This window comes from Oryctolagus cuniculus, chromosome 14, assembly GCF_964237555.1.
Source record: "Oryctolagus cuniculus chromosome 14, mOryCun1.1, whole genome shotgun sequence".
NCBI lineage: Eukaryota > Metazoa > Chordata > Mammalia > Lagomorpha > Leporidae > Oryctolagus > Oryctolagus cuniculus.
In genome coordinates this window covers 25,537,341-25,563,264 of record NC_091445.1, presented here as the reverse complement: position 1 = coordinate 25,563,264, position 25,924 = coordinate 25,537,341, and the positions used below count along the sequence as shown (strand labels likewise).

At 40.3% G+C, this 25,924-nt stretch overlaps 2 protein-coding genes across 33 annotated transcripts in view; one reads left to right on the top strand and one right to left on the bottom strand.

Moving 5' to 3' along the window:
- PPIP5K2 (diphosphoinositol pentakisphosphate kinase 2) overlaps positions 1–1,372 on the bottom strand; it is an 85,301-nt gene extending 83,929 nt beyond the window's left edge. For all 29 annotated transcript variants that reach the window (XM_070056499.1, XM_051853945.2, XM_070056488.1 and 26 more), the window contains exon 1: positions 1,233–1,372. The gene's annotated coding sequence lies outside the window, so the exon portion shown is untranslated. The remainder of the gene's footprint in view (positions 1–1,232) is intronic.
- GIN1 (gypsy retrotransposon integrase 1) lies at positions 1,165–24,318 on the top strand. Of its 4 annotated transcripts, none has more exons than XM_008261986.4 (8): positions 1,165–1,295; positions 8,052–8,197; positions 9,803–9,996; positions 11,433–11,738; positions 13,407–13,598; positions 14,000–14,176; positions 14,587–14,872; positions 23,950–24,318. In XM_008261986.4, exons 2-8 carry the CDS (start codon positions 8,059–8,061, stop codon positions 24,222–24,224), a joined length of 1,569 nt encoding a protein of 522 aa, XP_008260208.4. In that variant the 5' UTR covers positions 1,165–1,295; positions 8,052–8,058; the 3' UTR covers positions 24,225–24,318. The 4 variants fall into 4 exon arrangements, with proteins under 4 accessions (XP_008260208.4, XP_008260207.2, XP_051709915.2 ...); XM_008261985.4 differs by lacking the exon at positions 1,165–1,295 and adding an exon at positions 1,439–1,674; XM_051853955.2 differs by lacking the exon at positions 1,165–1,295 and adding an exon at positions 1,597–1,674 and having other exon boundaries at positions 9,803–9,992.
- Positions 24,319–25,924: the final 1,606 nt, after the last annotated feature.

Below are 25,924 nucleotides of genomic sequence, written 5' to 3'. Positions count from 1 at the left end.
TTGTTCAGTTCAAATCCTCACACCCTGCAAGTCACATGAGTTTAAAACTTAGACATCAACCATTGCTTATACAACTCTGAACCTTCTGCCCATCAGTTTAACAATTTGCTTTAAATAAGCCTGCAGTGCTGAAGTATAGCGAGTGCTGAACTACTGAATTCTGCACGTATCTGTCACTTGTCCGACACAGGTACGCACACGCATACAGATAAATATATATATACACATATATATATATATCTTAATGAATTCTTTCAGCCGCTGCAAGTGCTAGTGAAGAAGTTACAACTGTGGGAGAATAATGGTAGGACAACAGAGAAAACAGACCTCGAAGTCAGATCAGCTTCCTAACAGATTCGGACGTTCAGCTAAACACTAGCGTTACTTGACCTCTCACTTTCTAACTCTGTAAAAGGGGAGTGGTCGTTTAATGTCAGGGAATTGTTGAAGGCGTGGATGGAGAAACACGTAAAGCATTTGACACGGTGAGACCTTCGTCAATGGCTGCTATTATTATCCGCCTACAATAACAACTATATATTTCACTGAAGAACTTGTGACAGCCAAACAGAATTCTTTCCCAGTGAACTCCCAGAGAGGATGCTCTTGCTGAAGTCAGCCATGCTTCCCCCAGCGTAGCATTTCTGCAGGGCAAAGCAAGGCACCGGGCGCGGTCAACACCCAGTAAGTCACAGAGAACCTCGTGGATGGGGGTCCAGAGGTCACTCTGCCGGCCTCGCCCACCCAGGGCACGAGGATGCAACACTTTCCCCGTCGCCCAGGCGAGGCGGTGGCCCGCAGCCTCCGTTCAGACCACGGAACACTGAAACCCACGAGGCTTTTGTTCTTTTTAGGGGGCACGCGGAGGCGCCGACAAGACCGCGGCATGAAAACGAAAACAGCCACCTCTGCCCACATCCGTTCCCCAACTCGAGGCTGCCCACCCCGGCGGAGGAAAGACGCGGCGCGCGGTGGCAGCTCGGCAGCTGCAGTGCGCGGCTTCCCAGGAGGAAGAGACCGCGAGACGCGAGCGGACCCGAGCTCTGCGCGGAACCGCCACTCCCCCATGCCCACGCTGCCACTCGCCCCGGCCCATGCCCCCTCAGAGGAGCACGCGCCCAACTAGGGTCCGCAGAGCACAACAGCGAACACAGCCAACGCCCACCGCGGCCGCGACCCTGCGCGCAGCCTGCTCTGCATCTCCGGTCCTCCATCGCTCGCCGGGCCCTCACCTGCCGCCGCCGCCGCCGCCGCGGTCGTCCCGCGAGCCGCTGGACACGGCCGAGCGCATCCAGGTTTCCGTTCACCCCTTCTAACTCCGAGGGCCGGGATGGGTGGTTCTTCGAGAGACTCCAAGCCGCACGCGTGGACGCGGGTCTTCTCCCTTCAGTAGCAACCGAAGGGCCCCATTGAGGCACCTTCAGCACCACTACACCTCATGAATCTCGGGCACGCCTCTTCCCCGCCCGCCTTGGGTCTCACACCGAAAGCTCGCCGGGCGGAACAACTTCCGGCAGGAGCCAAACGCGCCTTCCTCACCTCTCCGGACCGAGTTTCCGCCTCCCGCAAAAGGACGCCCCTCTTAACGTCCCGGGTGGAGTTCCGCTTCCGGCAGCACCACATAAGTCGCGGGAGGCGGCTTAAATCCTGTCGTTTGCATTTAGGACTACCTTGGTGAGCGGTCATTCTGGTGTGCTTGTGATACCTACTCTTTTTAAATTTTTTTTTTTTTTTCAAGTAAAGTGAGGTGGCCCCTGACAGTCATTTCACAATCATTCGCTTCCACGGGCCTGAAGAAAGGTTTCGCGGAGTCGGTGGAGATGTTGCGCAGGCGCTCTAGGGGCAGGAGGGCCGTGGGCGTTGCGCTGTTCCGCGTGAGCTGAGCGGTAGCTGGGCGAGCTCTCTTGTCAGGCGTGCAGAGCCTCCGGCTGCTCGTAGTCCCGCTTTCCTTAGTGGTCTTTCGCAGGTTAGGCTTGGACTTTACCCGCAAGAATGGAGTAACCAGCCTTGGAAACGCTTCCTGGTGCCCGAGACCCCGGGCTTGCGCGGGCTCGCAAGCCGACGCCCCGAGTCGCTGGCTGTGGAATTTTACCCTAAATTAAAATCCCCTATGGCGGGAAGAAATGGAGCCCAGGAAGCAGTCTTGCCGTGTTAAAGGGAAACGCATACATTTTTACCCCGGTGTGGACTGCCCTCCAATGGGCGTGTCTGAGCCCAAGTAGAGCTGTCGCTTCCAAATGGAAACCCGAGTGCCCTGTGTGGCCTCGATGTCGAGGGCATTTCTGGTGGGAGGAATGCGATCCTTAAGCTGAAGCCGGTACTGGAGAAGTAGCTGGTGTGTTTAGGGTTCCCCGCCTTTGGCGTTAGGCAACAACTGTGCCGGCCCGTTTTTCAGAAGTTACGCTAAAGGGATTCACAGGAGAAGTCTGAATCCAAGTTCACGTGTGCATTGAAATATTAACGGCGTTTAAGTTGGAACGCGTGCTTGTTATACTACCTGGGCTTCAGCTTGTGGCCTGGATGGTTTTCACCCTCGTTGAAACTCAGTTACAGCCTGATTTTATCTAAAATGTTGCTTAACTGCCTTATTTTCTTGGCCACACAAGGTCAGGCTATCAAAACAATTACGCAATAAGTATTTCCACAGGTATTTGTTGATTTTATTTGATACTGTGCAGGGGAGAGTGTGAAAAGCACAACCAAATATCCCGACATTCCTTTTGCAAACCTCTTGTAGTCAGCCTCCTTCAATACTTTTTCCTAAACCTAATTTCTTGGAAATTCCAAGGTAAAGAAAGCTTAAAATGATATCCATTTATGTAATTCAAGCCAGTTTAGTCTCCCTTACAGATGTTACCTCTGCTTAATAATCTTTAAAGATACGTGATTAAGTTCATTCTGGGTAGGACAGTTTAAAACTATTTTCTCAGATTAACTACTTAAATGCATGCTTTGTAGGGACCAAGTGCTGACTGATCATTGAAAAGGAAAAGAAGCCGGCGCCGTGGCTCAATAGGCTAATCCTCCACCTTGCGGCGCCGGCACACCGGGTTCTAGTCCCGGTTGGGGCGCCGGATTCTGTCCCGGTTGCCCCTCTTCCAGGCCAGCTCTCTGCTATGGCCAGGGAGTGCAGTGGAGGATGGCCCAGGTGCTTGGGCCCTGCACCCCATGGGAGACCAGGAAAAGCACCTGGCTCCTGGCTCCTGCCAGGATCAGCGCGGTGCGCCGGCTGCAGCGGCGGCCATTGGAGGGTGAACCAACGGCAAAAGGAAGACCTTTCTCTCTCTGTCTCTCTCTCACTGTCCACTCTGCCTGTCAAAAAAAAAAAAAAAAAAAAAAAAAAAAAAAAAAAAAAAAAAAAAAAAAAAAAAAAAAAGAAAAGGAAAAGAAAAACTGGTTCAAATTCTTTATCATATATGTGTATTTCCAATATTTTTCCCAGCTATGATTTCTCTTGGTTTCTTAACAGTATCTTTAAAAAAAAAAAAAAAACTAAGTCTTTTTTTTTTTTTTAAGGATGGTATGTTTTGTTCTTACAGGAAGTCACTGCCTAACTTGAGGTCTCATATTTTCCTTTTTCTCTTATAGACATTCTGCAGGTTTAGGTGTACATTTAGGCCTATAACCAATTATGAGTTCATCCTTTTTCATATGGATGTTCAATTTTTCCAGCATTTATTGGAAGAATATTCTTTTCCCATTGAATTGACTTGGCATCTTTGTTGCAAATCAGTTTATCATATCTGAGCCCTATTCTGTTTCATAGAACTGTGGCTGTTATGCTAGTACCACACATCTTGATTACCATAGCATTATTAGAAGTCTTAAAATCAGGTAATGTGAAGTTCTTAAACTGTGTTCATTTTCCAAACATGTTTTCACAATTCCAAGTTCCTTATTTTTCCTATCAATTTTAGAACCAGTCTATCCATTTCTACAAAAGAGCTTGCTTGGTTTCTCCTTGGGATTGTATTGAGAGTATAGATCAGTTTGGGGGAGAATTGTCGTCCTAATGAATTTGCCCATTTTTTTTTTCCCCTCATTATTGGAGAGGGAATGGCTCTTTCCAGCTTTCTAGTCTATACAGAAGCCTGCGTGGAAATTTGTCAGTGGTACTTCAGAAAGAAATAACTACCGTTGTTCACTGTATTATTCTTATTGGAAGAAATCACCAGACTGATTGCTGTTTTAAAATACACACAAAGACTGGTATCTCCCTCTCTTTGTCAGCTGGATGCTGTTCCTCACTGCCCTCTCAGGAACCTCAAACCATCAGTCATATAACTTTCTCTCCCGTTTCCAGTTCTCTCTCCAAAAACGCTTCTCTTAGCATTAAACTTTTATCCCCTTCTTAAAACAATCTCTCTGTTTAATTTTTTTTGTATTTTAGTTCATAGTAAAATACTTTAATATGAAACCATCTGAAGCCATTTTAGCATGTAACCATCATCAATATTCATCCCCAGAACTCTTCATCTTGTGTAACTGAGACTTTGCACCCGTTAAACAGTAACTCCCCTCTCCCCATCTTCAGACCCCTGGCAACCACTGTTGTACTTTCTGCCTCTGAATTTAACTAAATTTCTCGTACTTGTATAAGTAGAATCATACAAATGGTATTTGTCTTTTTGCGATTGGTTCATTCCACTTAGTAAGATTTCCTCAAGATTCATCTACAGTGTAGCATGTATTAAAATCTCCTCCCTGTTAAGACTGACTAATATTTCATTGTATTTAGATACCATACTTTGTTGAAACTCCTGGCCTTAATAGTTAAACTCAAGCTTACTAAATCCATTTTTTCAGTGCCTACTCATTTCTTACGTTGTTGCAGTCTGAATTCCACCTGCCCTGCTCTAATATTTCCAAAGCCACAGGATATATTTTAGTTCTTCTATCACTAAACCTCTCCTCCTACTTCCTTTTTTTTTTTTAATTTATTTATTTGACAGAGTTAGACAGTGAGAGAGAGAAAGGTCTTCCTTCCGTTGGTTCACCCCCAAAATGGCCGCCACAGCCAGAGCTACACAGATCCGAAGCCAGGAGCCAGGTGCTTCCTCCTGGTCTCCCATGCAGGTGCAGGGGCCCAAGCACTTGGACCATCCTCCATTGCCCTCCTGGGCCACAGCAGAGAGCTGGACTGGAAGAGGAGCAACCGGGACAGAATCCGGCGCCCCGACCGGGACTAGAACCCGTGGTGCCGGCACCGCAGGTGGAGGATTAGCCAAGTGAGCCATGGCGCTGGCGCCGGCCCCTGCTCCTACTTCTAAGATGAGAAAGACTGTATGTGCTGTGTATGTGTCCTTTTTAGATACTTATTTAAAAGATATCTTCTCCCAGTCTATCACCTTTTCATATTGATGGTATTTTTCAATGAGTTTTGATTTTCATAATGTCTTATTTGTCAAATGTTTTTTTTCTTCTATAGATAATGTTTGTTGTGTTCTACTTAGGAAATTTTGGCTATCCCAATGTTTTCAAGATCTTTTCATATTTTTCTTCCAAAAGCTTTGCCATTTATCATTCATTTTTAGGTTTATGATTTATCTGGAATTAATCGTTGTGGAAGACGTGAGGTAGGAGGTTAAAGTTTATTCTTTCCCTAAATAGAATTCCAGTTGTTCCCTCACCATTCATTGAGAAGATCATCTCTTCCCCTCTTGTCTTAAAAATTCTGTTGTAAACCAATTGATTTTATATTTGTGTAGCTAATTCTGGACTCTGTTCCTGTGACCTGTTATGTCAGTAATACACTGTATTATTTATTTTTTATAGAAAGTCTTAAAATCAAGTCTATTTATTTTTGAGATGTTTTAGAAACTGACAATTACATTTGTTTGATTTGGAGGTACAACCATCTTTTGTAAAATAAAAAAAAGTCACATTTAATTTTTAATGGAAAATGAATTTAAACAACAAAGTTTTATAACACTTTTATTTATTTTACTTTTGATTGACAAATTATATGTATTTGGGTACAAAGTGGGATGTTTTAGTACTTCTATGTATTGTGTAATCAAGTTAGGGTAATTAGTATGTCCATCAACTTTAAACATTTATCATTTTTATGGCAATAACATTAAAAATATTCTAGCCATTTCAAAAGATACATGACATAATTGCACATATATTATTGTTAACCATAGTCAAGTTTTATAATACTTTATAGGAGAGAAAACCCTGCTTTTTAGGTTATGAGGAGTCTGTTAGCATTATAGAATCTTTGTTTTTAAAATGGCTCATAATTTATGCTAACGTATGATTAAGTGGATATTAGAAATGCACTGGTATTGTGTCAGAAGTTATAAAAGACCAGAAAGATAGTTATTGAATGTTCAGAGGCCTGAATATTAGGAGAAGGGACTTTATCCACTGTTTAAGCCATGGCCGTAGGGCCAGTCTGTTCTGCTTTGTCCCTTCATTCTCTCTGTAGTAATATACTCTTTTAAAAGTCTTATCCATAGATCCTGTAGTGGTCAGTAAACAGCCATATTATTTTTAGAATTGCAAAACTGTGAGTATTTGCATCCATCAGAGACTTACCAGGAAACAGAAGATATATTCTGAGATTTTGAAGAAATTTAGTGAAACTTTCATTTGTGGATGTGTGGACAGGGACTAAGAAGCTTGGAGACTAATAAAAATAGTTAGGCTCTAGGGCTGAAGTGTCAAAGACAAGACATGAAACAGACTTCCATGAGGACTAGGCGCAGGGAAGAAAGGCTACCCCACAGGAGCTGTGTTTGTAGGGGGTTACAGCTTAATCCAAGGAAAAAGCTAGGAAATAAATATCCTGACCTCTGTCTTCTGTGTTCTGATTTGTCTGTCACTGCCTTCCATGGGACAGTTCCTACTGGAAAATTATAAAAGCAGCCTCTAAGGGTCAGTCTTTTAGGGCACAGCAACTGGGAGAGAAGGGCCGCAGTTGACTGGGAGATTGGGCTGGCAGCAAGCCAAAAGAACCAGAAAAGAATAGTTTCTTTCAACTGAAAATAGGAAATCAAAGATTTTTGTTGTTGTTGTTGTTACTGTTAAAGCATTTCCCGTGTTACTCATGGTCTATAATAAAAATGTATTTTGTTTTGTTTTTGCCAGTGTAGCCATTTTTTCTTTATAACATTGATGAGGTATCCACAGTACCAAAAATCATTTCTGTTCATGAAAAAAGTTTATGTCGAGTTCTTAAGAGCGGATGATATCTGGCTGCAAAAGATCTTCTCTGTCATAGATCATTTGAACATTTCCAAAATACATCTAATATATGATTTGAAGAAGTGATTTTTTGCATTTTTGCAATGGTTGTAAATATATTTAACAATAATAGGGACTGGTATTGTGGCATGGCAGGTTAAGCCACCATCTGCAGTGCTGCATCCCATTTAAGTGCCAGCTCAAGCTCAGGCTGCTTCACTTCAGATCCAGCTGCCTGCTCAATGCACCTAGGAAGGCAGAGGGAGATGGCCCAAGTACTTGGGCCCCTACCTCCCATATGGGAGACCCTGGATGGAGTTCAGAGCTCATGGCTTTGGCTTGGCCAGTCCCAGCCTTTGCAGCCATTTGGGGACTAATCCAGCTGATGGAAGATATCTCTCTCTCTCTGTCTCTGTAACTCTGCCTTTCAAATAAATAAGTAAATCTTTATAAAGGAAAAAAAATTGTATTTTCCCACCATAATCTATTACCATTAATTTAAATATGGCACAGTAAGACCATTTCATGTTAGTGACATTTCAACTGATGGCAATGAAATTTCTAAGCAAATCTTTTGAAGTATACTTCCTTTTTTTTTCCCAGTATATGGAAAATTTGCAGCATTTCTTACCTCGTGGAAAGAGACAAGATAATTTGTCATGATGTGTCTCAAAAATAGCATCTGAATATTTTAGTTCATATTCATCTCTCTGTTCCTTTTCTGTCCTACAATTATCTCCATCACAGATAATATTCTGGGAATGCTCAATTCATACGTAAGCAGAAGTATGACAGAAGCCTGGATTGAAATAGCAACAGCATTAGCTTAGCATTCAAGTTCTATCTTTAATTTTTACTAGGTTCGCAATGGTCCGTAGTGGAAAAAATGGTGACCTTCATCTTAAACAGATTGCGTATTATAAACGAACTGGTGAATATCATCCAACTACATTGCCAAGTGAAAGAAGTGGCATAAGAAGAGCAGCAAAAAAATTTATCTTCAAAGGTAAAATTAATATCCAAAATCTTGAGTTTAGAGTTATAGGTTCTCCACATGTGTTCTTTGTGGAAACCTAAGAGTTTCTGTAGTAATAGGTTGTTGCTAGGCAATTATCAGTCTAATTGATGATACTTTAGTCAAAAGTAAAATAAAAATCACACTGAAGCTAACCGAAGGCCAATAAACATGAAAAGATGAATTTAATTATAGGCAGAAGATAATACCATGCAAAAAAATAAAACATTTACCTAAATTACCTTCTCCTGCTTTTGTCCTCCAGTAATTCCTGCTCTGCTAGTGCCCGACACACACTGATGCCACTGTCAGTGAGGAACTCACTTGGTGCTTAAAATGAATTGTTAACTAGCTTGTTTACTAAAATGAAAAGTTGATGGAATTGAGTGTATTTCCATGATTCCCCCCTCTGCTTCCTTTGTAAATATTCTCAGGGTTTATATTGGCTTTGGAATCCTGAGTGGATTGAATACTGGAAAGGCAATGGCATATCTATATTGAAAGGTTAGGATAATTTTTCCTTCTTTTTCCCTCTCCTTCAAATAGTAAGATGGGTTTGGAATGAAATAAGTGACAAATACCCAACTGAATGTTAGAGATGTTAATGGAAGTTTTGTCTGTAGGAACAGCATTAGGCTTTCTGCAAAGCAGGTAAGGAAAGTTCAAGTTCAGTAAGTGAATGCCTGCTCTTATCTCCCTGTGTGTATACCCCTACAAGTAACTCCCTTATGCTTAAGAATAGACCCATTATACTTAGACTAAAGTGAGAATTCATTCATTCATTTAATCATTTATCTTAATGATTTATCTAAAAATGCTTACTGAGTTCCTATTAAGTGCTGATCTCATCCTAAGCCTTGGAGATGCAGTGATGGATAGGGCAAATATGATTCCCGCCCTGAGGTTGATTACCTTCTAATGTAAGTGAGCAGTGTTCCACTCCGCATGTGCTTAAGCACGTTAGTAACGTGATGGTGTATTCTGGAGTGTAAATAGCCGCCATGTCCACACTGCAGAGATGGTGATTCACTCTACCCTGGTTGCTTCCCTTTGCAGATTCTTCTCAGGTATCTTTCTATGAAAAACAGAAGTATCTTGAAGATTAAAGTTCTCTCACATTCTCATTTTACCATCCCTACCTTCCACTCAAATCTAGAAAAACCTGGGAGATGATTGCTTACAAAACTAGTTATGATGAAATACTATTTTAACAGTCCCAAGAAACTGCTTATCTATACATACTTCCTTATAAGTTTATGCCATTTTTAGGAGCCACTTGCAAATATTTTCCTAGTTTGAGTACTTCCATGGCAAGCTAACTTCCTACTGCCACAGTTAGGAGTGCGACATGCTTTGATGAACAAGCCAGAGCTACTTGTGTTGGTAGCAAGAAAATTAGAGCAGCTAGTGGTCTTTGTATGTATCTAGTAAGAATAACAACTGATCTTTCAGATCACACAAGTAAATGCTCTGTTCTGAATGGAGGTTTTAGAAGAAGCAGGCAAATCCCTCATGTTTGAGATAAGGCTTTGATTACTTTAAAACTACAGAGGTCTCTAAAATTTGCAATTAATCTTTTGGCATCATTTATTCCAGAAAAAAAGCTGTTTTATGTTGGAAAAGACCGAAAACAAAATCGCTTGGTAATTGTTTCAGAAGAGGAAAAAAAGAAAGTCCTAAGAGAATGCCATGAAAATGACACTGGAGCTCATCACGGCATATCCAGAACCCTCACTTTAGTGGAAACCAGTTACTATTGGACTTCTGTGACCAATGATGTCAAACAGTGGGTATGGCTTATGTATTTAGAATATTTCGAATACTATCTAATATTCAAAATTCAATATTGCTCCAAATTTACTCTGGGTATCACTTCTCATAAAATACTTTATGGGTAGTTTTTGTACGAAAGAGACATTTAAATGGAGTTCCATTTTCTTCCACAATTATTTCAAATCACCAGAGTATGATTTAAACTAGAAAAAGGCATTATTTAAATGTTTGAAAATACCATATTTATACAGATTGTATAGAACCAGATTTTTAGTATTGAATTGCTTTGTGTAGCTAGAATTTAAATGGGACTGAAATTGATTTGAGTAAATCATTATCCTTCATTGTGGTCGTACAAGATTTTCTGTACTGAGGGGAATAATTTCAAAAGAAGTCAAGCCCAGTATGGGTTCTCACGAGATAGAAAATGTCAGACACGGCAAAACCCAGAATCGAAATCGTGAAGATAATGAAATAAGTCTGACTTCTGTATCTTTACAGCCTATTAGGACCTTCAAATCTTCTAATAGAAAATGCATCTGGGAAGTATGATGTTCTTGCTCAAAGGTCCTCTGAACTGTACTCCTTTTAGCGTACTGTTTATCAAATGCTGGGAATTGCTTGGTATACGTGTAAGATCTCTTTAGTAGTTGTGATTACTAAATTACTGGTATCTGCCTTCAGAAGCTGCCATGCATTTCTTTACAGTTAGTGAAATCTTTATCAAATCCTTGTCATTTGAGAATGGATATGCTTTTTTGAAACAGATGATCTGTAATAAATTCAAAAAGGGTAGGTAATTTTAATCAAAAGTAATTGTGACTATATGAGATGATTTTTCAGTTTTTCTTCAGAGGTTAGTTTGAAAGTAGTTTCCAAAGTGCAGTTCCAAAGATACGTTGAGCAATGGCAGTGTCCATAAACTGATCAACTGATCCCTTTTCATCTTACTCAAAAACACCAAGACAGCAAAGGCTTTGTTTTTGTTTTTGCTTGTTTTTTCCTAGAACCTGGAGAAATTTGTGGCATCTATAAATACTGTTTGACTGAAATTATATTTCAATAAATGCTGTTGGAATAGATAATAAATGAACTTTTTAGAGTGATATCTTTAGAAGGAATCATCTTTTGCGTCTAGAAATTACTGTATATTTACATGCTGATTTAAAATTATAGAATAAAATCTATTCCTTTAGTAAATATTTATTGAATATGAGCCAGGATTGTGTTTCATGTGCATACAACTTCATAAGATGTTCCCTTAATAATTGTAGTGACTAATATTTCCTTGATCTATTCTCAGTCCAGAACTTTCTCTTCAAAATATAAAGTAGCTATTAATGATTCTAAAATTCAGATTTATAAAATTGTTTTTATATTATATTGATTGTGTTAACATTTATGTGTGTGTATATAAATGTATATGTGCATTTTATTGTGTGCCTCTTTGTAGGTGTATGCTTGTCAGCATTGTCAAGTGGCAAAAAATACAGTTATTCTAGCACCTAAACAGCACCTTCTCAAGGTAGAAAATCCATGGAGTATAGTTACTGTTGATCTGATGGGACCTTTTCATACAAGCAAGAGAAGTCATGTGTATGCTATAATCATGACAGATTTGTTCACAAAATGGGTGATGATTTTACCTCTGTGTGATGTTTCAGCATCAGAAATTTCCAAAGCTATTATCAATGTATTTTTCTTATATGGACCTCCTCAGAAAATAATAATGGACCAGAGAGATGAATTCATTCAACAGGTAAGATAAATAAACATAGGTGTGGGAGCATATCTTCCTCCCTTTCAGGGTCCAGCATACAGTACCCTCTGCATTACATACAGAGGTATAATATTGTGGACCACAGGTGGTTGAACTAGAAATTAGGAGACCAGAGTTTTACTGTTTACTATGCCACTAGGAAATTGTAAAACTGTTTTCAGGTTTCTTCAAACTAAAACCAAAGAAGTAATCTAAATGTTAAAGTGATCATAGATCATTAAAACCACAGTAATTCTTAAAACTACAGACATTCTTAACCATCGATTTGACAAAGATATAAAACAAAATTTTACAGAACTATTTTTGCAGCATATTTAAAAAGACATTTATTTATTTTCAAGATCAGAGTTAGAGAGAGAGAGAGAGAGAGTGCGCACACACGAGACAGATCTTCTACCCACCGGTTCACTCCCCTGATAGCCACAATGGCCAGGGCTGGGCCAGGCAGGAGCCAGGAGCTTCATTCAGGTCTCCTACATGTGTGGCAGGGGCACAAACACTTGGGCCATCTTCTGTTTTCCTAGGCCATTTGCAAGGAGCTGGATCAGAAGTAGAGCAGCTGGGACACAAACTAACACCAACTTGGTATCGTAGGTGGCAACTTTACCCAATATGCCACAATACCATATTCAGACTGATGAGATTATAGATTTTTTTTCTTAGTTTTTCAGTTTATATGTACTGTGATTTTGTTGCTTTAATGATTGCTTGAGTTGAAAGTATAAACAATCCATTGTGTTTTAATAAAAATTACTGGTGTTGGGACCCGTGTTGTCATGCAGGAGGTTAAGCTGTTTTGCAACACCAGTCTCTCATATGAGCACCAGTTCATATCCCAGCTGCTCCCCTTCTGATCCAGCTGCCTGGTAATGCAACTGGGAAAAAAGCAGATGGCCCAGTGCCTGGACCCCTGCCACCCACGTGGCAGGTGGAATTCCCAGATGGAATTCCTGCTTCAACCTGGCCCAACCCCAGCCTTTCTAGCCATTTGAGGAGTGAAACAGTGGATTATTGCTCCCTCTTATCTTGGTGGTTTTTTTCGTTTGTTTGTTTTTGTTTTGTTTTGTTTTGTTTTGTTTTGTTTTGTTTTTTTGACAGTGAAAGAGAGAGACAGAGAGAAAGGTCTTCCTTCTGTTGGTTCACCCCCCAAATGGCCGCTCGGCTGGCGCTGTGCCGATCCGAAGCCAGGAGCCAGGTGCCTCCTCCTGGTCTCCCATGTGGGTGCAGGGCCCAAGCACTTGGGCCATCCTCCACTGCCTTCCCAGGCCACAGCAGAGAGCTGGACTGGAAGAGGAGCAACCAGGACTAGAACCTGGCGCCCATATGGGATGCCAGTGCCTCAGGTGGAAGATTAACCAAGTGAGCCATGGTGCCGGCCCCTGACTTCTTATCTTTAAAATGGGATTTATCATACCTTATAAAATTGTTGCGAAGTTTAATGGTAATATAAAGCATCTACTGTGATGACCAGCATGTAGTGAGGACTCAGTACTAACTTCTGTTTTAAACAAAATATGCATCCTTTTTATATACAATGGCTTGGTCAGTGAAAAAATTTCAAATTCAAGTTTTTGTTTTTTTTTTAAATCAATTGAAAAAATATTACATTAATTTTTAAAAGTTAGCTTTGTTTTATGTATATTTCAGATCAATGTTGAACTGTGTGGATTGTTTGGCACAAAGCAAATTGTGATTTCTCACACCTCTGGAACTATTAATCCAATTGAAAGTACACCTAGCACAATCAAAACATTTCTTGCCAAGCACTGTGTGGAGCATCCAGACACCTGGGACGATCACCTGTCGGCTGTTTCATTTGCCTTCAATATCACTCACTTGGTGTGTTCCTATTTATAATCTTTTTTTTTTTTTTTTTTTTCTGAAAGGCAAAGTTACACAGAGAGGCAGAGAGAGAGAGAGAACTTTCACCGGCTGGTTCACTCCCCAGATGGCTGCAACGGCTGGAGAAGGGTCTGTCTGAAGCCAGGAGCCGGGTGCTTCCTCCTGGTCTCCCACTTGGGCCGTCTACTGCTTTCCCAGGCAGTAGCAGAGAGCAGGATCAGAAGTAGAGCAGCCAGATCTCTAACTGGTACCCACATGGGATGACAGCATTGCAGATGGCAGCTACACCTGCTATGCCACAGTGCCTGCCTCCTTTTTATAATTCTGTATTTCTGAGTTATGATTATCTCTTGCTAGATAAATGTTTTATTACAAATTTGCTATTTTCCTTAAAATAGGAGCCTACTAAAAATACACCATATTTTCAAATGTTTAATCGAAATGCTTACCTGCCTGAGACATCAGACTGCCTTAATGAAGTGGATGGTGACAATACAAGTATGTTTGCCAGAATTCTTGCTGCAGTTAAAGAAGCTGATAAAACAACGGAAAATAAGACAACTTCAGTGGGCCAGGTGATTCTCTTTAATAGTAAAACTCTATGAAGTGATATTAAAAAAATAATTTCAGTATATACCAGTAAGTGTGCATATATACACAGACACATACACAAAAACATACAATATACTCTTAAGCCAAAAATGTGTTATTTATCATGTTCTGCTTCTCTAGGTTAACTAGTAGTATGGTTTTTAGCTAAAAACCATGAATTTTGGAATCAAATTTTGGATTGAGATGGATGGTCTTGCTGCTTTCAAGTTGCTTGACTTTGGCAAATTCCTTAACCCATGTTAATGCTTTGAGATGTTATTTTAAGAATTCAGAAGGATTCGTGTTTACCTTTTACTTATCATTATCTGCACTTAACTTTCAAGAAATTACAATTCTTTCATTCTTTATTCTTTTTTTCCTTTTACATTTGCAGATGAAGAACAACAATGTGGATGAACTAAATAAAAGCAAGATCATTGTTAAAAAGAAACCAAAGCAATTAAATCCTTTTCATTTGAAAGTCGGTCATGAAGTTTTGAGGCAAAGGAAAAATTGGTGGAAGGATGGTCGTTTCCAGTCTGAATGGGTTGGTCCTTGTGTCATAGACTATATTACAGACAATGGATGTGCTGTTCTCAGAGACAACACTGGAGCTAGACTTAAAAGACCTATCAAAATGTCCCATCTTAAACCCTATGTAAGAGAATCCAGTGAACAAGGTAAGTGTCTGTCACTTCTCTATATTTTTAGTTTCTTCAAGTGAGGCGAGAAATTAAAAATACAAGAAATCTTTCTTCCTCTCTATGAATAAGTTTCCTTTTCCCTCTCATTTCTATGGTTGGTATAGTTTTAGATATCCTGGGTAGTCTCTTTTATTTGAATGCCTCTTCTGGACCTGTCAGGCTTGTGAGCGATTTTACTTTGAAATCTATTTATTTCTCATAATACATAGGGGAGATACTGAACTTGTTTCACAGAGGAAGGATTACATCTGTTTTCACTTTCACAGTATCCTGTTAATCAATTTGTGCCTCATTTTCACATAGGAAAACAGAAACTAAGATCATTAGTGTATAGTCCAAGCATACTAGAATCTAGTTGTAAAAAGAATAAACTTGGATACTTAAAAAATGTTACTAATTTTTTAAGATTTATTTTATTTATTTGAAAGGCAAATTTACATAGAGAGAGAGAGGGAGAGAGAGAAATCTTCCATCCTCTGTTTCACTCCCCAAATGGCCACAACAGCTGTGGCTGGGCCAGGCCAGAGACAGGAATCAGGAACTTCATCCAGATCTCCCACGTGGGTGCTATAGCTCAGGCACTTTGGCTGTCCTCCACTGCTTTCCCAAGCACATTAGCGGGGAACTGTGTCAGAAGTGGGACAGCTGGGACTCGAACTGGTGCTCAACTGGGATGCTGACATTGCAGGTGGTAGCTTAACCCAGTATGCCACAACACTGAGCCCTAGTCATGGATCTTTAATATTGCTTCATAGTGAGGTCATGGACGGAGGCAGATGAGGGTACCTGGTAGTGTGTATTCAGAATGAAATATGATAGAAATACGGCTATACTTACCCTAAAATACGGCTGGTTCTTAACAGGCTGTTCTAATCTCTGTAACCCTTCTTCCCCATAGATTAATTTAAGGACATTTTTGTCAGGACTTTAAGCTCCCTCCTTTATCAAAACTTTCATTTTGTCCTGTTTTACCTGAGGTAGATAACTGAAGTGGAGTTAACTGGTACCTTAGTTAATTATGCTTTTGCTGTTAAGCAAGATAAAGCATTAATATTATTTGAATATCATTAACAATGGAAGCTAAATTTATTATATTTTATACCTCATAAACAATTAAGTTATTTAACCAAGTAAATAAATAACAAGAGCAACAGCAACAAATAACCTGCACCTGCCCTATTCCTTTTTTAGATGTGAATTTCCCCAGGAGCTGCCTAGTAGCTCAGCTCTGCTTCAGATCTGACCACAACTCTTGTGAGAAGAGCTCTGTCCTTCTTTCTGTGCCAGATCCAGTTGGTGTAGTCATAAACTTATCTTGGACTGTGTTCTAATTCTGAAAACTCACAACTTCATTCTCGTGGCTAGAGGAAAAGCACTGTCATTTATTTTGCCTTTTCTCAGTTCTGCGCTACTCTTTATGGTCATTCCCTTCCACAGTTAAGTATTGAAAAAATATTCCGGTGATGGGTCTGTTCCACCTCAGCATGATTTTCTTTTTACTCTTTGGCACTTGCTTCCTTCTAAGGTGTTAATGTTCCTTAATTAATACAAAATTTACATTTAAAATGTTGCTAGACCGGATGTATTTCAACATTTTGCAATTTTGATCTTGCCAAATACTTTCTTAGAAAGGAGAACAGATATTTTGCTGCTTCTGAATCTTTCAGAGCCCAGCTGAGAACAGTTTCTAAACAAAGGCTATGGAATTTATTGTCTCATGCTTGAATTTTCTGCAGCTGTTTTTTTCCAGTAATATAAAGAAACTGTAATAGGACTATTGATATACGTGTAAGGAACCTGAAATTGGTGAATTTGTTTTAGTTTTTCTTGGAAACCAAAGGAAGCAGTTACTAATCTGACCATCCTAGAATCTAGTTCACTTTTAAGTACTATTTTTTGTGTTTCTCTCATTTGTAGAAATTCCAAATAAATGTAATTTCTACTATCTTTTTCTTCAGTATCACATTTTCCTGAAAATCTTCACTTCACAAGCTAATTATATAATGTTTGAGCTGAATTTAAAGCAAACATATTATCTTTAAAGAATCATCCAATATTTTTATTTGATATAGATTTGATATAAATTTCATTTGATATGAATCCAAACAAACTATAAGTTTGTCTGTCTATACTTGTCATTGTTGCTTTTTTTTAACCACCCTTAAGACTTCATAGCTGTATTAAAGACTCTGTCTAAAGCCTGATATAATTGTATTGCCAGCTTCTTATCGCTGCTTATCTACAATATAATGTAGAAAATCACATTCAGTCTAAGTCTATAATATTTTTCCTAGCTGTTTTAAGGCCTAGTTGATATTTTATCTAGTACAATGCCAAATGGTTTTTCAGACTAGTTATTTAATAAAAAAAATTAAAATATAGTATCTTTGTAATCATGTTCCCCTTTGAAAGGAAAAATGATGTTATTGACTCATTTCCATCTGAGATGGATTTTTTTTTTTTTTTTTTTTTTTTTTTTTTTTTTGACAGGCAGAGTGGACAGTGAGAGAGAGAGACAGAGAGAAAGATCTTCCTTTTGCCGTTGGTTCACCCTCCAATGGCCGCCGCGGCTGGCGTGCTGCGGCCGGCGCACCGCGCTGATCCGATGGCAGGAGCCAGGAGCCAGGTGCTTTTCCTGGTCTCCCATGGGGTGCAGGGCCCAAGCACCTGGGCCATCCTCCACTGCACTCCCTGGCCACAGCAGAGGGCTGGCCTGGAAGAGGGGCAACCGGGACAGAATCCGGCGCCCCGACCGGGACTAGAACCTGGTGTGCCGGCGCCGCTAGGCGGAGGATTAGCCTAGTGAGCCGCGGCGCCGGCCGGATTTTTTATATAATCTAATAGTTAATTAAAATATATGGCTAGAACTTTCTCTTAAAGAGATTTTAAATATTTTATTTGAGAGGCAGAGTAACAGACAGAGAGGCAGAGACAGAGAAAAAAGTCTTCCATCCACTGTTTGTACCCCAAATGGCTGCAATGGCTGGAGCAGGGCCAATCTGAAGCATGGAACCAGGAGCTTCCTCCAGGTCTCCCATGTGAGTGCAGGGGCCCAAGCACTTGGGCCCTCTTTCACTGCTTCCCTAGGCCATCAGCAGAGAGCTGGATCAGGAGCAGCTGGGACACCATCCAGTGCCCATGTGGGATGCCAGCACTGCAGGCAGAGGCTCAACCTACTGTGCCACAGTGCCGGCCCCTGAGATAGATTTTGAGCAGTAGTTTTTAATTTATTTCATTTTGTTTCTGATATATGTTGGTCTACCAAAGGTTTTAGTCTGATTTTCCTTCATAATTGAATATACCTAGTCTCCTTTTGTGTAATGATTGTCATTATTATAAAATGTCCTATTGCTGCTATAACGAATTACTACAGATACAGTGGCTTAAAACAACACAAACCTCTTGTCTTACAGTTTTGCAGGTTAGAGGTCCAACGTAGGTGTCACTGTAAGATGAAAGCCTTGGCAGGATTGCGTTCCTTTATGGAGGCAATAAAAGAGAAACCATTTCTTTGTTCTAGTTTCTAGAGGCTGTCTTCCTTGGTTTGTGGTCTTTTCTCTGTCTTCAAAACCAGCGGTGGTGGGTTCAGTCCTTCACACATCGTATCACTCCAGCTTCTAGGATAGTCTCCCTATTTTGAGATGAATCCCCTCACTGCCTTAATTCTCTTTAGCCTTGTAAGGTTGCATAGTCAGTTTCCAGGGAGTACTATGCAGAGACATCTCTGGGGCCTGTCTTCTGCCTTCCACACTTACAATCCGCATTCATGAAACAAAGTAAAACTTAGCCTCAGTGGTGTTAAGGTCCTGATCTTGACATTCTTACTAACACAGTTTATGCAGAGTCTTCCACTGGACTCTAGGTTGTTTAATCTCTAAACCCAGGGTTGTTTCAGTTGTGTGCTGATAGAATTAGTTATTATAATAACAATATGTAGTTACATTATAGTTATTACTTGTTGTTTTATCCTGAAAAAGGATATAGAGTATGACAGCACTTTCTAATAGTTTGAGGATTATCAGAGAATCTGTAGGAGTAGGTTAATCATCTCTCTTCAGAATAAGAAAATCAAGTCATCAAAGCCTTGTATTTTTCTAACTATTTGAAGAAATAAATTAATGCAACTCCTTCGAACTTTCATGAGGTTTTGATTTTAATTTATTTTCTTCCTTTGGAGAAATATAAAACCAATTTTTATTCTCATTTTTTAGTCCTTCCAACTGCATAGGAAAAAGTATGTTGAAACTGCTGATAACATATTGCTGAGACATCTTTAAATTACCTCAGTTTCAAAGAAGCTGTGGATTTAATTCAGTCTGATCAAGACTGAAAGGATGCCTTTATCCAACAGATATCATAATAATAATGAAATTAATAGAATGAGAAAAGAAATTGCTTGGTAAAAATCTATATTATATAACTCAGCAGAAAATTCCTTTAATATGGTATGTTTGTTTCCTTTCCCTACTCTGCTGTTTTGAGGATAAAAACTTCATCATGTTCTTTTCTATATCCCTAACCCAGGATTGTTCTAAATCAGCATTTCCAATAGAAATACATTGCAAAAACTGCACAATATATAATTCTAAATTTTCTAATAGCGATATTTCAGAAGTGTAAAGAAATAGGTAAAAAGAATTTTAATAATATATGTCCTGTAACCCCAAATGTTGTTAATTCAGCATATATGTAGGGCTACAAGAGCGTCTTTTCTGTTCATCTTGTTTAAAATTGAAGAGCATTTCAATTGGCTCCAATAGATTTCAACCACAGTAGGAGTTGTAACATATGTGATCTTTGTGACTGAATTAGATTTTGTTTTTTTCTACACAAACAGGCTCTTGACATCTTTGGAATAATTTTCTATTTTGTATAAAGTGATTTGTGTAGATTTGCTGAGAATAATCCTTGTTCTCCACAGTTTTATTACAACAAAGTACTTTAAAGGTTAACACTTACTGAAAACCAAAAGTGTGTGTATGTGTGCTACTTTCAGTACGGATCAAGGGTTTCCTCTAACAAAGTCCCTCTGTTTCTAAAATCCAGTGTAACTAGGAGGCGTTTAAGCTTATAGTTTCTGAATACATTTCCAGCAAATGAAACTGATGACTCCACAAGCTTTATATCTAGGTATGTTTTTCCCAGTTGATAGGTTTCCCGGCCATGTTTTTCTAAACTAGAACTGCTTCATCTGTATGGAAAAGCATTTTTCTTATTCTTTTTTTTTTTTTTTAACAAAAATACAAGAGAACAAATCCATTTTTATTTATTTACTTTGTAGTGGTTTGAACCCTTGAGGGGTACAGCATCACACAGGTTATGTGTCTAATGGCCCTCTCAGGAAGGTTGCTTCAGAATTTGGCATGAACGATGCCACTGTCTTCATGAGCATGACTTACCTTTCCGCGGATTACTCTGATTTTGTTAGTTTTGCGCCCAGGAGTCACTATGGTATTCTCTGCTTTGTACACATAAACACATCTCTTGCCTGAATAGAATTCAGTTTCATCGTGAGCATAAACACCTCAATTTTAAGAAGTGCTGTGTGCTCCCTTTGGTTCTGGAGACCTCACTTAGAGCCAGCAAAAATGGCACCTGGACATAGTTACCTTTTAGACGTCCTATTCCCAACAGGCCTCCACAGGCTCCAAGATGGCAAAAAGGGCAGGCATTTTTCTGTCAGCAGGTTAATAGTGAACTTCAATGTTGAACTTGTAAAAATATATTCAGTGGTTCATTGTCATTGGTCCTTTGTTCTTCCTTCTTGCTGCTGTCGGGCATAACATTTCTCACAATTTAGTTCTTGTCTTGCAGAATTATTCCTTTTGTCCAGGAAATCATCCCATACCTATCATCTTAACATCTTCAGTTACCCGTACTTTTATTCTGTCATAAATATGTGTAACTTCTTGTCATCTTTCAACCTATTCACTGTTTTTGCATTAATAAAATATGATGAGGTTAAATTCGGAAAACCTTTCAAAATTGAAATACCAAATGTGCTTTGCCTAATGAAGAACTAAGTGGCCATACAAGCCCACTATGCCATCTGTTGGTAGAGAGCATAGCTTTTATGTGATTAACTATTAAAGATTGTAAATAGTTCCTAAATTTACAAACTTCTGGGTTGCAATAGACTCAATGAGCTTTTGTTTTCAAGATTTATTTATTTACTTGAAAGAGTTACACAGAGAGAGAAGGAGAGAGAGAAAGAGAGAGAAAGGTCTTCCATCTGATGGTACACCCCCAGTTGGCTGCAACGGCCAGAGCTGCGCCATTCCAAAGCCAGGAACCCGGAGCTTCTTCTGGGTCTCCCACATGGGTGCAGAGGCCCAAGGGTTTGGGCCATCTTCTACTGCTTTCCCAGGCCATAGCAGAGAGCTGGATCGGAAGTGAAGCAGCCAGGTCTCGAACCAGCACCCATATGGGATGCCAGTGCTTCAGGCCAGGGCATTAACCCACTGCACCACAGCCCTGGCCCCTCAGTGAGCTTTTTAAATATAATTACATTGGCCGGCGCTGTGGCTCAATAGGCTAATCCTCCACCTAGCGGCGCCGGCACACCGGGTTCTAGTCCCGGTCGGGACGCCAGATTCTGTCCCGGTTGCCCCTCTTCCAGGCCAGCTCTCAGCTGTGGCCTGGGAGTGCAGTGGAGGATGGCCCAAGTCCTTGGGCCCTGCACCCCATGGGAGACCAGGAAAAGCACCTGGCTCCTGCCTTCGGGTCAGCGCAGTGTGCCGGCCGCTGTGCGCCAGCCGTGGCGGCCATTGGAGGGTGAACCAATGGCAAAAGGAAGACCTTTCTCTCTCTCTCTCTCTCTCTCTCTCTCACTCTCACTCTCACTATCCACTCTGTCTGTCAAAAAAAAAAAAAAAATATATATATATATATAATTACATGGATGGGTTGAATAGATTGTTTTTCGAGATAGAATAGCAAATTTATCTGCTCTGAGAAACTTTCATTGATTACTAATTTAAAGGGGCAACAGATCTTCCTTTCATCGGAAGTTAAAATTTAAAGACTCTTTGGGGCCGGAACTGTGGTGTGGCAGGTAAAGCCACCGTGTGCAGTGCCAACACCCTTGTAGGCTCTGGTTCAAGTCCTGGCTGCTCCACTTCCTATCCAGCTCTCTGCTATAGCCTGGAAAAGCAGTGGAAGATGATCCAAGTGCTTGGGCCTCTGCACCTGTGTGAGAGACCCAGAAGCAGCTCCTGGCTCCTAGCTTCAGATTGGTGCAGTTCAGGTGTTGCAGCCATTTGGGGAGTGAATCAGCAGATAGAAGATCTCTCTCTCTCTCTCTCTCTCTCTCTCTCTCTTTCTCTTTCTGCCTCTCTGTAACTCTGCCTTCCAAATAATAAATAAATCTTTAAAAAATTTTAAAAACTCTAAGCTATCAAAATATTCAAGAGAATCTGTTCATGTTTGGGCAGAAAATCTGGAAAGAAACCAGGTCAGGAATTAATGAGCTGTGGTGGAAGACTTCCTTGTTGGAATGAATTAAAGTCTCAGATAGGGAGGGATCCCTTTATGCTGCTTTAGTATCAGCTTGACATTCATTTTAAGTATTTTTTCTTGATGTTATGATATATTTGCTCAAAATCGAATAAAAGGAAGATTCCTTGTAAATCTTTCTATCTGGATTAGGTAGGCCTTAAAAGTTCCTATGAACTTTGGTAACAAATTAGGTTTAGGGGCCGGGGCTGGGGGCTCATTTGGTTAATCCTCTGCCTGCAGCGCCGGCATCCCATATGGGCACCAGGTTCTAGTCCCGGTTGCTCCTCTTCCAGTCCAGCTCTCTGCTGTGGCCCTGGAGGGCAATGGAGGATGGCCCAAGTGCTTGGGCCCCTGCACCCGCATGGGAGACCAGGAAGAAGCACCTGGCTCCTGGCTTCAGATTGGCGCAGCTCCAGCCGTAGTGGCCATTTGGGGAGTGAACCAATGGAAGGAAGACCTTTCTCTCTCTCTGTGTCTCTCTCACTGTCTGTAACTCTACCTGTCAAAAACAAAAACAAAAAACACATTCCTATGAACTTTGGTAACAAATTAGGTTTAAATAACTAAGCTTTTTAAGCTAATCATTGCAGCCTACTTCCTTATACTTTCCTAACACATACACCTGATTCTAGTGACCTTTGTCTTCATTTACTGTACAATTTCATATTGTAGGAATTTAAACTAATTTTTAGTATGGGCTTTATAAAAATTGAAGCATTATCTAAAATTAATCATCTAAAGGTAAGGATTTAACAATTCTGCTTGTTAAAATACTTTGATTTCCGTATTAATGCATCCTGAAATGTTTTGTAGAGGTGTTTTGAGGATATCGTCATTATCAAAAGCAAAGTTTTATAATTTTTTTTCTAATCCAAACCACAATTCCTACTTTATTCCTGTCCCCCATACCTCCCCCATATATACCCAAGATGGATCAAGGGAACAGGAAATTTTGGCAGTTTTAAAATCCTGTATCTTTTCTGAAATCTTTTTCTTTTTTAAAGAAGTATTTATTTATTATTTGAAAGGCAGAGTTAGAGTGGAAGAAGGAGAGACAGAGAGAGAGAGACAGAGATCTTCCATCTGCTAGTTCACTTCCTAAATGGCTGCAATGGCTGGGGCTGAGCCAGGCCCAAGCCAGGAGCCAGGAGCTTCATCTGGAACCTCACACAGGTGGCAGTGGCCCAGACACTTTGACCACCTTCCACCTTCCACTGTGCATTCCCAGGCACATTAACAGGGAGCTGGATCAAAAGTGAAGCAGCCAGGACTCCAACTGGTACCCATACGGGATACTGGTGTTGTAGGTGGCAGCTTAATCCATTGTGCTACAATGCTAGCCCCATTGCATTATTTTCTATATGAACTGTCAAATGTGTATATTATTTTATTCATTCTTTAACTTGTGTAAATTAGTACATAGGAGAACTGCCCAGAAGTTAATCTTCATAGTTAATTTTTATTATGTGGAATTTTGTTCTTCATGTAACATTATGTAATTTTAAAATGTTTAATTATAGTTCAAGAAGGCCAACTTATGATATCTTTTCTTTTAGACAGTCTTTATCTCTTGCAAGGTTCAATAGTGGCAGATCATGACTACATTGGATTGCCTGACCTTCCAGTTGGAGCATACCAAGCAAATATTCTTGTAGAAGATGCAACTATTGGTGTAGTTGATAATGAATTACTGACATCAAGCAAGGATCGTGAACTCTTAGAATATAGAAGTGTCAAAATCTCTCCATTGATGGAAGATCATGGTACTCTTGAAAAACAGACTTTCAGTCTATTGGACTCCTCAAATCAAGTCCTTGAGTACTTAAGTTAATAAATACTGACATTTATTTAAAATGTTTGTTTAGAATGTATAAATCCCTTAAATCTTGATATTTTATGCAATAAAAAATATTGTAGAGGATAAATGTCTTGACACGCTTTTAATGACTAAATCCTGAAGGTATATTTTCTAACTATTTATTTATGTAAATTTGTGCCATGCTGCTCCTCCGCACGCGGAGGAGCCGCACCGGACCGGGCGCTTGTTGTTCCCTTTTTTTTACAAGTCCTTTCTATAGTAAAGTAAGAATAAGTAAACAGCAAACTCCCAAAGCAAGAATGAGTAGAGAGAAATGAGAAAGAACGAAGTAACGAACTTCCCCGCGAACTCTCCAACGCACTCTCCAACCAACCCACACCACCATGCCGTCTCTCTCCTCCTATATAGTACTCTCCACCAATCCCAACTCGGCTGCCCACACGCCGAGCACGCCGCTCTCCTCCAATCAGGAGCAGCTCCTGCAGCTTGTCAAGTTGGTGAGAGGCAGCTGGGTAGAAGCTGTTTACTTCTCTCCCAGCGCCATATTGTGGGAGAGCAGATGCATAGAATAAATCTTAATTCCAGTAACAGTATAGTCCGAATTGCTCCCCACAGATCCCCCTTTCTTTTTATTTTTTGGCGTTGATACGCGCCTGTGTAAAGTTCAGTGTGATCTTCATGCTATTGACTCTTGTTTGTCGTGCTACTTCAGAGTTTGTTGAAAAATGTCCCGTATTCCAAAGATCCCAGGGATTGGTTATTCATTGTTTTCTTCCTCAAATGGAGTTTTCTTCTTCTAGATCTTCTGCTGGCAGGTTTATCAACCGAATTCTTCTCTCAGGGGTCCATATTGGTTGTGCCGCACCCTGTGGAAAAAAACAAACGGCGCCTCGTACTCTTCTGAGTAAGGGGAACGGGCCTTTCCATTGGTTGTCCTGTAAATCCTTCCACATTACCCACTGTATTGATTCCTTATCAGCTGATTGAGTATGCATTTCTGCAGGTGTTTTACCGTTCTTTTTCTTGTTCAAAAAGTTAATTGTATAAAGAGCTAGGGCCAAGACATCCTTGTTGGATGTGGCCATTTCCCCTATTCCCCCTTTTTGTTTAATTATTAAATTTTTTAAATATAAGTGAGCGCGTTCTACCACAGCTTGCCCTTGTGGATTGTATGGAATACCGGTAATATGGGAGATTCCGAATTCTTTCAAAAATGCAGCAAAACGCTTTGATGTATATGCTGGGCCGTTATCCGTTTTGATCACATGAGGAACTCCCCAGGCTGCAAAAGCCTGCAAGCAGTGTTGGATTACTTGTTGTACTCCTTCTTTATTCATGGCTGTGGCCATAATTACACCTGAGTATGTATCTACAGTGACGTGAACACAGCTTTGTCGCCCAAAAGAGGGGATATGTGTAACGTCCATCTGCCAGATATGTCCTGGTTTAAGGCCACGGGGATTGGCTCCCGCAGGAATCTTTGGAACTATGGTAACAACGCACTTTTCACAGGATCTAATGATATCTTCTGCTTGCTTGCGGGGAATATTAAATTTAAAACTTAAAGTGTGGGTGTTAACATGCCATTTAGAGTGATATTCTTTAGCTTGTTCCAAAGCGGTGCATGCAAGCAAGAATCTTGAATAGTGATCTGCCATCATGTTTCCTCGAGTGAGTGGGCCAGGTAAATTAGAATGAGCTCTTATGTGGCC